The sequence below is a fragment of the Crinia signifera genome, chromosome 5 (genome assembly GCF_055691185.1).
Source record: "Crinia signifera chromosome 5, ASM5569118v1, whole genome shotgun sequence".
Taxonomy (NCBI): Eukaryota; Metazoa; Chordata; class Amphibia; order Anura; family Myobatrachidae; genus Crinia; species Crinia signifera.
Window position 1 is genome coordinate 296238636 of NC_139221.1, and position 18961 is coordinate 296257596.

An 18961-nucleotide genomic window follows, 5' to 3' on the forward strand; every position below is an offset into this window, starting at 1 on the left:
CCCCTAGCACCCTGTAGTGCAGCCCATCAGATATATGTATGGTACAATTGTATGCAGTAAGATAAATTCCATGAGATTTGTCAGGTCAAGTTGATAGATTGAATGCAATATATCTTATATGAAATAAGCACTCAAGTACAGAATCTGATATGCAGGACTCCTGGGAAGCTGATAATTTGCCCTAGTATATGGCCACCTTAAAATTGGTTACAGCAGCATACAGATGTCACACCATAGTAGAACCTCTTCAGACAGATCCAGTGGTCCCTACCTATTTAATATCTTGTTTTGGTTTAGGCAAAACCACCCTCAAGTGTTTTGATTTGGATTTTGGCTTGGCTTAACCACTTGAGTGGTATGCCCGGGAAATTTTCCGGGCTCAGCAGCAGGCATACCACTAAGAAGAAGGTGTGCGCCAGTGGTGCCTGCAGCTGTGCACCACTGGTGCATAACCTGTCCGGGCACCCCCCCAGAGGCCACTCCCCTCTCATAGTTCCCCCTGACCTCTCTGGCGATCGTACACCAGCTGGAGCTCCCCTGTCCCCGCCGCCATTAGTTGTATAAGCAAGCAGGCGGCAGCTCGGGATGTTCAGCTCGGGGAGTCCCGGGAGTTCGGGCGTTCGAGTCCTCCCTAGCTGTCACAAATATCCCAGAGCCTACCACCTATTATGAACTAAGGCTGCGGCGGTGGCAGTGCCCGGGAGCTCCGGAGTAAGATCCCGGAGCAGAGATAAGGGAGAGTGATGGGGGGGGGGGGGGGGGGGAGTTGCAAAACCAGTATAAAACCAATAGAACCAATATAAAAAAAATAATTAGAATAAAAATAAATATAATAAAATTGCTATAAACATTTTGTTTTGCAATTTAAAACTCAACATTCAGATTTAAGATACAAATTCTAAACATCGGTAAGATTCCAACTGAGACTCTTTTCAGAGCAGATTCCCCCAGGGGTCCGGACTGGGTTTAACTTTGGTTCGGAACCATAACGTTTATGTGTATCTGGATTTCTGACAGCAGCAGCCTGCAGCAGCCTGCAAAATGATGCCAGGCCTCATGTTCCTCATTCCTACTTGAGGGAGCAGGGCAGAGCCAGATTAAGGTCTAAATGGGCCTGGAGCTGAAAATGATCAAGGGCCTATTATGCGCAATAATAATGTGGGTGGCGTGACCAGTGTTCTTGTTGGGTGGTCTGCTCATGGATGTGTCTCTAGTTGTGTGAATACTTTCAACTAATTATATATGCCTGGAAAAGGAAGGGGGCGGGCATAAGAAAAATGCAGGGAGATATATTGGCGGGTGCACTCCAAAGGTGCGGGATCCCGGTGTCCTAAGATACTTGCAGGGTGAGGCGGCACTCATGTCATAAAAAAAAATACTGAAAGCCGAAACTTGGTAGACAACATTTCAGCACCTTTTATGTGGTCACCTAAGTTTACCACACCATATACCCCTTATACAAATCATGTAACACAATAGTAACCCCCTTATACTGTACTTGCCCCATACATATTATGACATATGGAATGAGCCAAAATTCACACCGATTGAGCCAAAATTCACACTATGACACACAGATTTAATCATAATTCACGTTATGCCACACAGATTAAGGCAAAATTCACATTTTGCCACATGGATTGAGCCAAAATACACACTATACCAGGCATGTCCAAAGAGTGGCCCTCCAGCTGTTGTGAAACTACACGTCCCAACATAGTTTTAGCATTCCCTAATAGCAAAACTGTGGCAATGCATGATGGGACTTGTAGTTTCACAACAGTTGGAGGGCCATAGTTTGGACATACCTGCACTATTCCAAACAGATTGAGCAACAATGCACAATATGCTACAGAAATAGGAGTATTGCGCGCCGAAGGCGCGCATTAAAAATTTACACCATAATGCCCATTACATTTTAAGCCACACACTATAATCTCCATTACGTATTATGCCAAACACCATAATGCTGATTAAAAATTATGCTACATAAGTGCTGCTACCTACATGTTCATTGCCAGGGGTTTCATGTTCATTTCCAGGGGTTCCATGCTCATTGCTAGGGGTTCCATGCTCATTGCCAGGGGTTCCATACTCGTTGCCATGTGGGATTACATGCTCATTGCCAATGGGGAATACAAGATCGCGGTAGCTGGGGGACAGCCGCAGCCAGGCATAAATGACAGCCGGACAGAGAGCAGGGGCTGTCCGGCTGTATTCAGAGCACTGCATGTCCGAGCTATTTGAAATAATACCCCTTTCACACCAGAAAATGCAGGGATTTACCCGGGAATATGGTCCCAGGATCATGCAGGGACATTCCCGGACTGGCTCCTTTTACACCAGCATTTCCTGGTGTGAGGGGGAGAGAAAACCACCCCAGCCCCCCTTTAAACAACCAGCTATATCTTCAGAACCAACTGACCCATTTATATGTAGGCTTCGAATGATTTTGGTCTCGTGAAACTGGGCCGTTTGGTTCCAGAGAAATCTGTCCTCAAACAACATGAACAGCCATGAAATTACATTTCAGAAATGAAACAAAATTGGTTTACCCGCAATATCTCTAGAACCAATTAACCCATATGGACCAGGTATCAGATTGAAGGCCCAGCGTTTTGGGTTCGACTGAGATCAACCTCCAGCTTCTGTGATACAAGAGCCGTTGGAACCGGGTGGAGGTTGGAATTAGCGGGTCCCATGTTATCCTATGGGGAAAATGTTCTAGGTTTGCCTGGCGGTATCTCCGGTTCTCAGGGGGCTAGCGACGCTGGGCTGGGCTTGTTGGAAAGCCCTGGCCCTCAGCTACAAAATGGGCCTATTTGGAGAGTGGGCCTGGAGCTGTAGCTCCATCAGGCCCATTGTTAATCCGGCCCTGGAGCAGGGTACCATCTAATATGTGCATCAGTTTTCTCTATGCACATGGGCAGCAGATAAGAGACTTAAATAGATCACTGTTAACTCTGGCATTTGCCGAAACAGTAGGCGTGCCTTACAGAATAAGGAAACTGGTTTTAACTATCAAATGCTTGTTAAAATGTACAATTCCGCCTTAGACATTCTTAAATCCAAGGCTAGGATGGACCACATAGAAACTATAGGTGGTTCATGGGTGCAGCCTCACTCCCACTTACCTAGCATGGTGAGGGAGCAGGGCAGTATGGTCTCCTCCTCAGAGTGTGGCACCAGACTGTTACATCATATCCCAGTGCTGCACTCTTAGTTCATTACCAACATGGAGACGCAATTAGCTATTTCACAGGTGAGAAGCTGCCAACTACTGCCCCACCATGTCAGCAGATGGGGTATAGTGAGGGGTGCCAGCTGCTGACATTACGCCACTGATTTAGTATTGTAGATGCTACCAAAACCTGGTGCTTAAGGTTTGCTACCTGTTGGTAGCGCCGACCCTTCTTCCAGCCTCCTTTTATAGACAATAGCAGCTATATAATCTGTGCTTGGACATACTGATGCCACACAATAAGGCTGACCTGAAGTGACATTTAGTAGAGAATTGATAAAAGCTTATTTCAGTGAAATCGGCGGTGTTAGAGTTTTAGGTCGGATTACTACACCTGCTTGCAAACCTTAGTGCGCTTCTAGTTGTGAAGCTCTCTGTACTTCTATCAGTCTACTTACTTTGTAACACGAAGATAAGTGGGTGGATGTTGTCCATCCATCTGGGCATGTTGGTGCTGCTGTTGTGGTCGGGGCAGGAGGCGGCGTCACTCCCTGTGCCAATTTCTTGCAGACGTACTTAGCTTTCTCATCACAGTTGACAACATCCCACAATCCGCCCTTGTTTCCAGTTCTCATAACAACACAGCCTTGTTTTCCTCCTATAAAATTCATATGAATGTTATGACGCAAATATTAATGATATTGTAAATAGGTTAAAACAATTTTAGGTACTTATGTAATATCTGGGCTCCCGTTTTTCTTATGAGACCGCGTCCCCTCGCGGGGCTCACTGCGCTCGCCACGCTTCGGGCACGGTGGCTCGCTGCGCTCGCCACACTATATAAAATCAACTCCATGCGTAGTTGGATAGTAGGGGTATGAAAAAATGGGGTGCATTTAACATGGGAGCCCAGATAATACATAAGTACCCAATTTTATATTTCTTGAGCAAAAACTCACTCTGATGAACTTTAACATGGGAGAAACTGTCACTCTTTCTAGATATACAAATGTAGCCACGGTTCGAGGTCATAATGACTTGCTCCTGCTGGTTGCGATTGTAGTGTAAAAATAGAATCAAACTAGTATGCATTGTTGTGGAACTACAAGTCTCAGCAAGCCTGTACTGCATGCAGGGACTTGGAGAACCACAAGTCCCTGCATGCGGGGCATTAACCACTTCAGTGGTATTCCCGGAAATTTTACGGGCCGAGCTGAACTGCAGGAGCGGGCTCTCCCGGAAAATTTACAGGCATAGCACCAATAAGGATGTGTGCGCCAGTGGTGCCTCCGGCTGTGCATCATTGGCGCAACACTTCTAGAGGCTGGCGGTGCGCAACAGGGTGGGGGGGCTGTCCCTAAGTGCTGGGGTGGGTATTTCTGGGGCAGGACAGGTTTGTCCTGCCCCAGCAAAACCCACCACTCAAGGGGTTAAAGGGCCTGCTGTTCTACAGCAATGCAGATAGTTAAAAAAAAACACAGACACATACTGTATGGTGTTTTATACTGCAATTCGCACCCCATCCCATTTGCATCCCATTTGCAAATATAACAACATTTTGGAACATGACTAAAGCTGTGTACACACGGGGCGATATACAGTATTGCTCAGCAATATATTGCTGACCAATATATTGCTCAGTGTCTCCTTTTCATCAGCGACCAGAGATGGTCGCTGATGAAAGGGAACCTCTTCTGGGGGTGCCCCAGAGGGAATCAGCAAGCTCCTGCAACCAGTGATCATAAGGGGGCTAAAAACGGGAGCGCGCACGTGGCGATATCGCCGGTGCACACTCCAATTGCTGGCAATATGGTCGTTCAGCGACCATATTGCCAGCGATTATAGCCCGTGTGTATGCACCTTAAAACTCTCACATTCCAGCTCTCCCCCCTAAAAATCCTTAAAACTTAACAATTGTGAGCACACTTCCTGTGACCCAGTCATATATGGGCTTTCATTTTTTGGGGATTAATACTCCCATTCAATCCATCTCAGAGGTCAAGAATTTTGTGGGCAGTGCCATACCATACCCTAAATGACTTTTTTCTGAACAATTATTTGGCTTACTCATTTCAATTATGTCAACTTTTATGAACGCTGTTCTCATCATTGCTGCGTATTTGAATTCTGTCTTTTATGAAGTGGTCTTGTTGAATTCAATGCTCTCTGAGCCCCTGATGAAGTCAATTCGTTGACGAAACGTGTTGGGCCGGTTACTTTATAGCAAAGATAAAAATTCTGAAGGATCACAGATCTAAATCTCAATACTTTATTATATTGCCCATGGGGCATTGTTTTATTAAATTATGTTCTTAATTTTTAATTGTGTATAATCATTTATAGCGCACTCTGAATCTGCTCTTTTCATCTCTATTACCCCTTCGGGTCCTTTCTAACAGGGGACCCGCAGAGGTGCTGCTACTCATACCGTGTGCGCAGTTTGGGTTATTTTCTGTATATATATATATATATAGGAAACGGGATGAGGCGGCACTCGACAGACTGAATTAAAGAGGTTCTTTATTCCGACATGTTTCGGGATTACCCCCCGTCGTCAGGGACAGAACAGCTTGACAAACATATACAGCACACAACACAATATATACCTACAAACAGATACAGACCCCACCCCCAACCCAAGTAATTACATACCAATTCCCTGCACCTGCCGGGCAAAAGGGTCCATACACCATGCAGCGTGGACAGGAAGGTCCCACTGCTGTAGCTGTCCCTCCACGCCCGACAGCCGAGCAGTATAGTTCCCCTACCGCAGCTTACATCAGGACGCCTCTCCATGTCAGACCGGAAGCCGGCGGGCGGCAAAATTAGAGTATTGCCAGACATCCGCCAACCACTGTCATGACCACACGGACGGCAGGGAACTGTTGTCATAGCAACTGGATTAAACAAAGCATGCATTAAAGCATACTATATCCACTGTAACTACACAGGATTGCACATATTCGATTAATCACATATACAGATAATATATCAAAAAGCAGAAAAACCATCACATAAAAGCAATTTTACAGCAAAAAACACGTGAAAAAAACACAAAGCATTATGCTTAGAAAGATATGGGAAAACGAATTATATGTCCCATAACACTAGTCACACACATCAGGAAATTAATACTGCTGCACTAAAGCATACATGATCCTAGGGAAAAAAAACATAACCATTAGAGAAAAAAACTCAGTATTCATTGAGCCTAGTGGGCATAACCCTAACTGATGACAACCTAGTGTCGACAAATGGCTAAAGTGATGTAAGATAAATTAGAACAACAGGCTGACAAACTCGACTATAGGTAACACTGAAGCCCCAAGGTCTCATTTAGACCATTGGGTGCCAGTGTCCCGAGCATATAAATCCACCTACTCTCCCTTTGAAGTAGAGCCTTATTCCTGTTCCCTCCCCTAAGAGATTTGGGGATATGATCTATAATAAGGGACCGGATTTTGTCTACAGGATGTTGGTGGCTCACACAATGCCTGACCAGTGGCTGGTCACTGTAGCCAGACTGTAATGCCTGGTTGATGGCTGTCCTATGTAGGGCCATGCGCTCCTTGAATTGGCGCTGGGTCTTCCCCACATAGGACAGCCCGCAGGGACAAGTCAGAAGATACACCACATACATAGAACTGCATGTGACGGGAAAGTTGATGGAAATTTTTTTTTTGCTGTTGTGGGGGTGCTTAAAGTTGTCCCCCACCACCAATGTCTTACAGGTGGTACACCCCAAACACCTGTAGCAACCATTCTTCCTGGTGAGGAAGTGAGATGGTGTTACCTTGTCCCAGCCGGTGATGTCCAGCTTGACCAGGTGGTCTTTCAAATTGGCCTGCCTGGAATAGCTGGGCATCAAACTAGTGTTATGTAACAAGGGAAGATCCCTGTCAGTGCACACTATGGGCCACCACCTCTTGGCTTGTGCTGTGGTGTATCTGCTATCTATAGAAAATTTATTAACCCAGGGAAATTTCTTAGAGGCCTCCGCCTGGGTCTGTCTAGGCTTACTTATCAGGGTATCATCCCTTTTGATCTTTAAGACTGATCTTTAAGACTGCTCGGCTGTCGGGCGTGGAGGGACAGCTACAGCAGCGGGACCTTCCTGTCCACGCTGCATGGTGTATGGACCCTTTTGCCCGGCAGGTGCAGGGAATTGGTATGTAATTACTTGGGTTGAGGGTGGGGTCTGTATCTGTTTGTAGGTATATATTGTGTTGTGTGCTGTATATGTTTGTCAAGCTGTTCTGTCCCTGACGACGGGGGGTAACCCCGAAACATGTCAGAATAAAGAACCTCTTTAATTTAGTCTGTTGAGTGCCGTCTCATCCCGTTTCCTGTATTATGCTGATCCAGTTGGATTAATCTAGGAGGGCACCCCAGCGCTTGTACCGTTGATTCCAACATTTATTGCATTTGAGTGCCAGTTATTTTGCTGTTATATATATATATATACAGTATATATATATATATATATATATATATATATATATATATATATATATATATATATCTATATATATACAAAGGGTGTGTGAGCTGCGCTTCCACAGGCAATAACTCTCAGACTTGAGTCCAGCACAAACCCTTTAAATAAGGGAAAATAAAGTCACCAAAGTCCAGAAAATAGCAGACTGCAGCTCCCTTTTATGGTGGAAAAACCAGCATCCAGGGTCAGGATGAACAATATCTAGAAAATATAAAGAACAAAGGGGCGCTCCATGGTGCATGTAAATGTGATTTAATTAGGAGGCACTAAAAACTTCAGGCATACAGATAAAAGCAGATGCTCGTACCATTAAAGATATCACTGTGGGCTGGCTACCACATGACACAATAGTAAATACCCGTGCAAAGCTGCTCCACTGCTCAATCCAGGGACAAACGATCCAGAGACACCACAGACGCTGGCTTGCGCAGGCAGGGCTCGGACACCGACAGCCGAGGAGGACGCGGGTCAGGGAAAGCTCTGGGCACAGTCAAGAACGGGTATTACAGACCACGCCCTAACGCGTTTTGTCAGAGACTTCGTCAGAGGGCGTGCGTTGCCAGGAATTAATATACAATCTTTCAAGCCATATATTGACCCCTGCTGAAACATCAGTACTAAACAAGGGATTGTCATTCATCCCCACAAACAAGCACAACGAACTACAGTGACAGATTGATAAGTACCGGTTTGAACGGAACCTGAGACTCAAAGAACATTTCCAAGACAGGGAGTCCAGTGAGACTAATACCAGCACACAACAATTCATTCGTTCCAGGTCCAAATCATAGTTTGATCCCAGCTCTTCCAATAAATCCATACCCACCTTCTCTCGTCTAGTAGATGTGGCTGTGGTCAAGTATAATCAAGCAGTATCAGCAATCCATCACAATTTGTCCCGCACTGAACAGGAGGATTAAAGCAACTATCTGAATATCGCCATATAATCATACGTCCAGCGGACAAAGGTGGCGCGATAGTTATTCAAAACCTCGCGGACTACAAATTGGAGCATGAGTCCCAACTATCAGACTCCAGCACTTATATGAAGTTACCCATTGACCCCACTACATAATATAAATTGGAATTGGACACACTTCTTCAACAGGCAGTTTCATCAGGGGTGAAAACTGCATTTGCAGTTGAAACAGCTGTCGGGTATCGCAGCTGTCCCTGAAGAGATGTTGCTGTTGTATTAAACCTTCAATTCTTCATTCTACACCGTGTGCCGGCTCCAATCCTTCACGTCGTGGGGGGTAAGTGCTTTCATATATATATATATATATATATATATATATATATATATATATATATATATATATATATATATATGGCTATACAAAAGTGCTAATATTAAATCACGTTATTACTTTTCAACTATACCAGGCTGGAGTGCTGCATCTGTGTTTTTCTATATATCGCTGATTCAGTGAATGTGCGGGCACCCGCCGATGAAAAGCTTGTTCTTGTGGAAGTGCCGAACGCCAGTGTTTGCTATATAGGAGCTGCCAAGAGACATGTTCATTGGTTTCTCCTGTCAGGGACCCCCCTACTATTGTTGCCAAGCCGCTCAGGTGATGTGGTTCTCATGGTTCCATGAGAATCAACTTTTTGACTTTTTCACTATATTTTATACTTAAAGTGGTTTATCACCTATTGTAAGTTTTTTGAGAAAATACTGTCTCTTTAAATTGCCATTGGAACACTGAAATACTTTACGGTTGAATGCATTTTGCATGGATCTAAGCACTGTACACACCGGTGTGGTAATTATGGCTGAAGACACAGATGACATTGTAAGCGGATTTCAACAAATACTATTCATGATAGGTAACGTATTAAATTACTCGGAATCCGAAGCAGAAAGTATAAGTTTGAAGGAGGATTTATCATAATTGGGACTACCAGTCCCACTAGATTACACATATTGAGATCTGTTGAAACTCTATAAATGGTATACCGATTATTACATGCATGGGCTCACATTGAGCGACTATCATAGATCTAAGAAAATCTCACGTGGATTGAGACTAAGAAATGGTCCCACAATCGGGGAAAAATTACCCTAGCTTTTGTTAATAGTGGGCATCGATTACAAATAAGTGTTCTTTGGGCCTTATGTTGCTCATCATTGAACAATGTACTAAAGAAATGACTAACACTACCGCTAAAATTGAGTAATTTGAAGAATTACACAAAATAGATTTGAAAAATTACCCAACAACAGATTGGTATGCTAAATTGCAGGCTCAAGTGCAAACATAGATACTAGAAGTTAAGTCTTGGGCGCTAGAGGCTATAAGGGTGTAGCTTGCCACCCTGCAGCCACCACATAAGAGGAATGCCAACCTCTAAAGTCCTTGCCCCCAACTGCACGGACATATGTACAGCAAAACAGAGTGCCGTATTGCTAAATCTAAATGTGCATAACAGCCTTTAATCAAATCCATATGGTTTTTCCTTTGGACAATTACAGTCCCTAACAAGAATTCCATTGGGACCCACTTGGGAGATATTTCCCCCATAAGAACAGGATCATCGCATATGATTGTGTTCACATTCCAGTGGTAACATTTTTTGTTGTATTAATTAATGTGTTTTTAATTATTGTAATATTTGTGTTTGGATTGTTTGTTTGTTTGTTTTAATAAATTGTTATTCATCTTGACTACCTTTGAGCGCCCCACATATTTCTTCTTTTTTTCAAGTGCAAACATATAAGCAAGAATTGATCAAATTCAAAAAAGAAAAGAAAGCAAAAGTCGATTTAGACTATGAGAATAATACCATGTATAGATGGTCAGAACCAGTCCGTGTTGGTACCAGGAGATAACCATTTTTTCGCAGACAAAGAGGTGGCATCTACATAAACCAAGGCTCATCGAACGAATGTGGTTCTTCCAATAGCGAAAGTGATTCAGTGAGATCCAATTCTAAATCTAACCAACAGGGACACCCTTTAGGGGTAGCAACCCGAGCCCGGATCAAGGACAGAGGAGACGGTTCACCCGACGTGGCGGTCAAATTAAAAGGCAGAGGTCGTGGGGCAAAGCCGCCCAGGGGCCGTTAAATTTGGTGGTTAATCAGTTATCTTCTGAGGAAGAAAAATTGCTAAACAAGGGACTTTCATTTATTCCTTCAGTAAAGTTCAATAAAGAACAATGGACTGTAGAACAACATCGTCTGCACTAAAAATTAAGGAGCAAAAAATCCTGTGACAAACACACAGCAGGAGGAATTACCTCCGCAATTGATGAAGGTTCTACCAAAATCAAATTTCAACCCGCAAGGGTTTAACCCTTCAGTGAAAACCTTTATGAGATTACTAAACCAAGAAGTTGAAGCTGTGGGAGGCGTGATGCCCCCAAAATCACGCTGCAATTTTACTAAATGTGAGCGGCAATGTTTGGACTCTTTGGCTAACAATTCTTATATTGTCTTTTGCTGTGCCGATAAGAGGGGTGCCCTGGTGATTCGGGACAGTTCAAAATACCACCTGCAGGTGATGCCTGATACCAGGACTTACAGTAAACTGCCCGGGGACCCGATATCAATCTATAGACAGGAATTACAAAGCGGTTACAACGTGGCGTGGACAATAAAGAAATTTCTCCCAAATTAATGGAGGCTTTGCTCCCGAATTCTCCATTGGTGCCAATAATATACTGCATTCCGAAGATCCATAAGTCTTTAAGTGATCCCCCTGGTAGACCCATTTTGTCTGCCAGGGGCTCACTATTTTAACCGACCTCCATTTATATTGACAGCCTCATACAACCATGCCTGAAGACTAATCCTAGGTTCTTACTGGACACCACTAGCCTACTATGTAAATTGAAGGATCTTCCGCAATTGGATAAAGATGTGGTGATGTTCTCATTAGATGTAGGGAGCCTCTACACAGTGATCCTACACAAGTTGGGTTAACCGTGTATGACCAGGTTCCTTAGTGCTAATATGCAATATACTGGTCCTAATGTGGAATTGATCATCGATTTATTAACAATGATTTTGACAAAAAAAATCTTTTTGCAGGAAGTTGGCATAGCAATGGGGGCGACGGTCGCCCCATCCTACGACAACGTATGTTTTTTGTTGAAGACAATTTTTTTTTCCAAAATCGATGTAGGGGGAAGAATCATATTCTATACCCATTACATCGACGATCTGCTCATCTTCTGGAATGGGGATCCCAATGACCTTGTTTCCCATATAGAAACTTATAATCAAGGCCCTGGCACAATTACATTTACATACAATTACAGTAGCACCCTAATTCATTTTCTTGACGTATCTATAACCATAAAAGATGGTTGTATCTCAACAAGCCTCTTTTCAAAACCCACTGCAATAATTTTGATAGTTGTCACCTGAGATCCACTTTATATGGTTTATCATCTTCACAATTAATTAGATGCAAAAGGATTAACTCAGACCCGATAACAGCGGATCTGCAAATGTCCCAAATGATAGAGAACTTTGTGATGAGGGGCTATGAGAGACCATTTATTATCCGCAAAAGTGGACAAACTTACTAGAGTATCTCTATTAAAATCTAATGTTGTGGTAAATTCCAAGGGTCCAATGATTCCATTTATTCAAACTTATAACAGGTCTAGTGAGGCAATTGTGCAGAAAACAGTACGGGGCAGTACAGATGGTGTAATGGTTAGCATTACTGCCTCACAGCACTGAGGTCATGGGTTCAATACCCACCATGGCCCTAACTGTGCGGAGTTTGTTTATTCTCCCTGTACAAAAATATACTGGTAGGTTAATTGGCTCCCAAAAATTAACCCTAGAATGTCTGTGTGTGCATGTGGTAGGGAATATAGATTGTAAGCTCCACTGGGGCAGGGACTGATGTGAATGGTCAAAAATTCTCTGTAAAGCACTGGGGTATATAAGAAACTGCTAATAAATAAATAAATAAATAAAACAAAAAAACTGTGGCCAATAATTAAATCAGATCAGGAGCCTAAATTACATTCAACAGGTTTAATGCCCTGCTTCAAACGTGGATGGAACCTACAAGATAAATTATTTAAAACATTTCTTGAACCTAAAACTACTTATACGGGGAAATTAGGTTGCACTAGATGTACGTGCACTACCTGTAGGTTCCTGATCCCGGGCCCCATCTTCTATCATCCACGCACTGGACGTCCCCTTTCTATTATGCCCTAAACAGTAAATTTTGTATTGCAGTTTAGGGCATGTCTAATAGAAAGGCTATTAGACATGCCCTAAACTGCAATACAAAATTTACTGTTTATCAAATCATATGCCCTTGCTGGCTCACATATATTGGCAAAACCGAACGCGCGTTCAAGGAAAGCATGGCCGCCCGTAGGTCGGCAATCAAAAATGCCATTAGTTCCAAAAAAAAGCCCGGCATAGTGTGACATCAATTCGTTACAGAATGATTGATCACGTGCCGGCATCCTTGAGGGGCGGGGACCGTGGCAGACACCTGCTCCAGTGAGAGGCGTTCTGGATCATGCATCTTAATACTGTGAGAGCCAAAGGACTTAGCGAGGCAATAGGGCTGAATGCCTTATTGTAATCTGGATATTGCTGTGCACAAATTGGTATGATCGTACTTGGATCTGTGATTGAGCTGCATACTGTTGTTTGTTCTAGATACATGTTTCATTGAGCATTTTTGCAGTGTTATCTGTTTGCCGGCAGTGCATATAACCATGTATATATTGTGTGCTATGTTAGGTATTTTTATATATGTTTCTATAAGCATGGTGTGTTTTTATTATGTGTTTATATGGTAACCCATAGCAACTAGCCGCTAACACAGTGTTGCAAGGTGATGACATCATCCTGACGAGAAGTGAGGCTGGGCGTGAGCTTAGCTCAAGCAGCGTGAGTTACTATTTAGGTATGTTCACTTGTCTATTTGTTAGCCTGAAGACAACATTAAATTGTTGAAACGTTTATGCTATACAAAAGTGCTAATATTAAATCACGTTATTAGTTTTCAACTATACCAGGCTGGAGTGCTGCATCTGTGTTTTTCTATATATCGCTGATTCAGTGAATGTGCGGGCACCCGCCGATGAAAAGCTTGTTCTTGTGGAAGTGCCAGATGCCAGTATTTGCTATATATATGACCTGGCATTAAGTGTGTATCAGTAAGTTGTTTCAGTAAGCATTGTGTGGTGAAATGGGGTTAGTTTCACCAGAGAGTGATGTTTTTCCCTGGTCACAACTGCACTGTAAAGGGTTAAGGAGCCGTCCAGCATCAGAGAGAGTGCTTTCCAGTCAGGTAATAGAACCTGGTTCATTGCAAAGCCAGGAATGGGTCCCTGATGTGTGTTTGGGTGTGCTCCCAAACATACGGCTCCAGTCCAGGTTTTCAGACATGCACAGCCACAGGTGGGAATTGGGCTGATTGCAGTAGAAGGGAAATAGACATAAACCTGTTTGTCAGAGAAACTGTCCAAAGCCCCACCTTAGGGCCCCCCTTGTGCCAATACCCGTCATTGGGGTGCCTTTTGATAGGATCACTATGGACCTAGTAGGACCACTGGGCAAATCAAAGAAGGGCAACCAGTATGTATTAGTGATAGTGGACTATGCTACCCGTTAAGCAGAAGCTATCCCACTACGAAACATGAAAATCAAATAATAGCCCAAGCCAGACAAAAGTGGGCAAATGGCCAGAAATCAGAGAATTCCATACAGGGGATAAAGTCCTAGTTCTCGTTCCCATTTAGGAGAGTAAGCTATTCGCTCACTCAAGAGGTCCATATGAGGTTGTGGAGGTTGCAGGTCTTGTGTGCTATTGGGTTAGATAACAAGGAAGACGTCAATCTGAATGGGTCTATCATATTAATCTGCTGAAACCTTGAAGTAAGAACCTATACCAACCCTCCTTGCCAATTTACCATGGAGTTCAGATGTCCCGTTAGCCGAGACCCTGACGTCTATGTATGTGTATGTCTGTGTATCTGGATGGTATCGTTGTTTACAGTACTGACTGGGAGTAAATTAGAAAATTGCCAAAGGTATTAAATACCCTCAGACAACATGGCTTTACTGCCAATCCTGCAAAATGCTGTATTGGTCTGTCGGAAGCCAATTACTTAGGGTATGTCAGGCAGAGGTGAAGTAAAGCCCCAAAAGAGGCGATTAAGACCTGGCCAAAACCCAGCACTAAGAAACAGATGCGGACCTTCTTGGGGTTGCTGGGATACTACAGAAGGTTTAAACTTCACTTCAAGAGCTCTGCCCTTGACTGACTTCCTGAAAAAGGCTTGTCCCGAGAAGATAGTATGGACTTTTTTACTTGATAGGGCCTTGGAGGACCTAAGAACGGTCCTGTGTACTTACAGTATTCAGTTCTTCAAGCACCACCAGACTTCACTCGACTGTTAGTCCTACAAACAGATGCTTCAACCACTGGACTCCATGCCGTATTGTCACAAACAACAGACAATGATGAATAGTCTGTACTTTTCCTAAGCAGGAAGCTCTTGCAAAGAGAGACTCATTATGCCATCATTGAGTTGGAGTGCATGGCCATAAAGTGGGCCGTTGAGGCCTTGAAGTATTAGCTGTTGGGATGTGAGTTTGTCCTAGTCACCGATCATGCACCATTGAGATGGATGCACCTCAATAAAGAGGTTAATTCCTGGGTAACTTCGTGATTTTTGACCCTACCGCAGCATAAATTCAGAGAGTAGTATCGTCCTGATGCTCATCATAAAAATACTGATGCCCTATCCAGAAAATTTGAAAGACCACAAATACATCTGACCCCTCAAGGGGGAGCAAAGCGCTTCTCCACTCATGGGAAAGCGAAGGGGGAAGGGGGGGGTTTATGTGGTAAAACAGCATTAGTTTCACCAGGGAGTGATGTTTTTCCCTAGTCACAGCATCAGAGAGAGGGCGGGATGTATTAATATACATCGCCACCTGGCCGCAGCGATGCTAGCACATATGTATTAGCATACTAGCCTCCTCCTCCCCTCATGCCAGGAAGCCTAAGCATGCTGTCCCCGGCGCCTCCTCCTCCCCCAAGCAGCTGGAAGGACGTCTGGATGCGCTGCTAGGGGGAGGAGGGGTTTACCAGGAGGACCTGCAGGAAGGTAAGGCGGGGGAGAGGGGGGTCAGCGGCGGCCAGTGATAGAACCCCATAGGCTTCTATAGGGTATCGCCAACCAAAGGTGGCGATACCCTGCCCTGCGAAAACACGGCGGCCGGGAATTCACATTTTTAGCTTTGCAGTCAGGTAACAGAAATAGGTCTCTGATGTGTGTTTGGGTGGGTGGGTGTGTGTGTGTTTCGATAGTAGCCAGTGAGCAGGGACAAGTGGTATAGCACCAGGGACTTGGACTGCCAGTGCCCGGAGGCACTGAGGCACCATGCACAAGGAGAGCATGGTTGCTTGTCTGTTTGTAAATCCCTTATGTTGCTGTAAAGTGGAGTTGTGGCATGTACTGTATGTCATCAAATACATACCCAAATACCAGAAACTGCCTGATGTGTACTGTCTGAACGGCGAATCTGTTACAATTGGCAGTAAGTCTGTAATAGTTTATTTGTGTCAATAAGAAGAATCTCTATCAGTAAGCAGTGTCTGTGTCAGTAAGCCTGTCACATGAGCCCTAAGTTAACTGCTTGCTCTGTTTTGCCCTATTTCTTATCCCTTCTCCACATTCTTTGTATGATACAGCTCTTTATATTAAATGGTGATCACTGCAATGCTCTCTGTATTATATGATTGTCACTGCAATGCTCTCTATATTATATGGCAGTCACTGATATTCTGTGATATATGGTGGTCAAAGACTTGCACAGTATGAAGCATTGCACCCGGCCTCCTGCCTGCCTTGCCATCCCTTTCACAAGGGGATGTGTGACTTACCCAGCATATCAGCGCTCCAGTGTGTGTACAACACCTTTTCCCTGTTACTCCATTTAAAAGTTCCCTTTTCCTCCATATCAGAAAGTCCTGTCCAGAAATACTTCTCTGGTCCAATTAGTCCAATTAAGTTTGTTAAATAAGCCTGTTCAAACCTGTAACAAAAAAGGTATCATTTTGAGGTTTTTATTAATCTAGATTTATTTCATATACAGATGGAAACAGCATTATTAAAGAGTTCAGGGCACATTGGTAAAAATCATTGTTATAGACTACAAACCATGGTGTGATGGGCCAGCCAGTGGTGGCTCCAGATGTGGGGCTGCAGTGCACTCTAAGGAGGAGCCATACCAATGCCAGTGAGTCCCGCACAGTGATGACTGCCAGTGTTTGGGGTGGCAGTCGGTGCTTCTCCCCTATTTGAATATTGGACTGTGCTGCAGCCCCACCTATGGGGCTCACTATTGGGGACAGCATATACAGTGCAATCATGTACTGTAACTTTGTGTTTATATTGCAATACCAGGTCCATGTGTACCATCTCCATATGTATGCCCTATGTAAGAAGCTTGTACACGTACATGTTTTGCAGACAGCAAAAATGAATAAATAAAAGACAACAAAATAGAGAGGAGAGATTTTGATAGCTCTTTTGTAGATTTAATTCGTTATTTTTACTCACAAGCATCGACAACTCTATTAACGGACAGAGTGGTGACCCAATTCATATGTAAAGAGGCACCCATCAAGGCTTCCCCCTGTCCCCTCTCCTGTTCAATCTAAGTATCGATCCCTTATTCCAGGCAAGTCCAAACTGTGGTCCTCCAGCTGTTGTGAAACTACACATCCCAGCATGCCTTGCCATAGTTTCAGCATTCCCAGATAGCTAAACTGTGGCAAGGCATGATGGGACTTGTAGTTTCACAACAGGGCTGGTGCTAGGGTGTCCGGTGCCCTCCTGCAAACCATACATGTTGTGCCCTTTCACACTGCCATTGCAACAAGCTGCAGCCCGATTGTGGGAGTGTATGCAACATGCGATCCTATGGAGGATCTCGGGTGCATGTACATGTATGCATACACCATCTCAGTGCTGTGTCCGCAAAATGTTGCAGGCACTAAAGGTACCCATACACGCTGCGAGAATCACATACGTTATGGGCTAGATCGCATCGCACGGCATGCATGCAATGTGTGTGCGATGCGATCCGAAAGCAGTACAAAAAGTATGTGCAGCACTCGTGACTGAGGGGGAAAGGAGGGGAGAGAAGGAGGAGATGGAAGAAGAGGGGTGGAGATAGAGGGGGGCGGAGTGTTGAGGACTGGCAGTGGCACTGGCACAGCACACTGAGAAGAACGAAGGAAGGGATGAGAAGAGATGGCGCTGCTGCCTGTTCGTCATTTGATTGACAGCTGACAGGTGCAGGGAGCAATGGGTAGGGGGTTGATCCGGACATGACATGTCATCCAGGCATTCACAGACAGCGCTACATGTCTCAGCGCAAGTGTCCGTGAGGAAGAGGAGGCAGGTCACAAAGAGGACAGTGTTTGCGCGGTGCAGGGAGCTGCTCATCCTCTCCATACTGCCGTCCGCTGTCAGACAGGCACTGCGGGCTGCGTGCAGGCTGTGTGCACTCGCAGTGCAGGAAGTAGCTCTTTATACTGCCACCCACCCGCTGTCAGACAGGCGCTGCGGGCGGCGTACAGAAGGCAGCGACAGTGAGGGCTGAGGCAGCTTTAGCAGAGCAGCGAGGGAGACAGTGTCTTTTCAGCATGGCGCCTCCCTGCTTTGCAGGAGCTGCTGAGTGGGTAGCGCCGGCCCTGAGCTGGAGGGCCATAGTTTGGCCATGCCTGCCTTATTCCATATATTACAGTCTAGGCCTGATTTTAAGGGCATAAAGATTGGAGAGTCAGAATTAAAATTGTCAGCGTTTGCAGATGACATCTTATTAATATACATTGAAAATCCAGAACAGGCCCTTGAGAAAATATTAGACAAACTTAATGGCTTTGGTAAAATCTTGGCATACACGGTTAATCTATCTAAATTGGCTGGATTATATTTGTATCCTTCTATTTCAAAACCTAGCTGGGGCAGTCATATACCAGTAAAAATGAGCTGGTGCCGCAATATATTATCTGGGAATTCTCCCTAAGCGACCTTTTGAATTGTATAGAATTCATTTTTCAGAGGCAATACTAGCAATGAACTGGAGGACTGGAGCTGATTAAAGCTTTCCTATATGGGAAAGGCCAATTTTATTAAAATTGCAATTTTTCCGCATTTACTATACCTTCTACAGGCCCTCCCTCTATTTTTGGCTAAAAAAGATCTTTGTCTACTCAGCATGCGCTTCAGGAAATTTATTTGGGGTTCTAAACATCCTCATATTGGACTGAT

The 18961-nt window shown here is 44.3% G+C and overlaps 1 protein-coding gene across 1 annotated transcript in view; it reads right to left on the minus strand.

Moving 5' to 3' along the window:
* Positions 1–18961, minus strand: part of LOC146081224 (macrophage mannose receptor 1-like) — a 351156-nt gene that overhangs the window by 219471 nt on the left and 112724 nt on the right. The window contains exons 11-12 of the mRNA XM_083189329.1: positions 16564–16715; positions 3640–3839 (exon numbers count right to left, since the gene is read on the minus strand). Coding sequence (XP_083045455.1) covers positions 3640–3839; positions 16564–16715 — 352 coding nt within the window. The remainder of the gene's footprint in view (positions 1–3639; positions 3840–16563; positions 16716–18961) is intronic.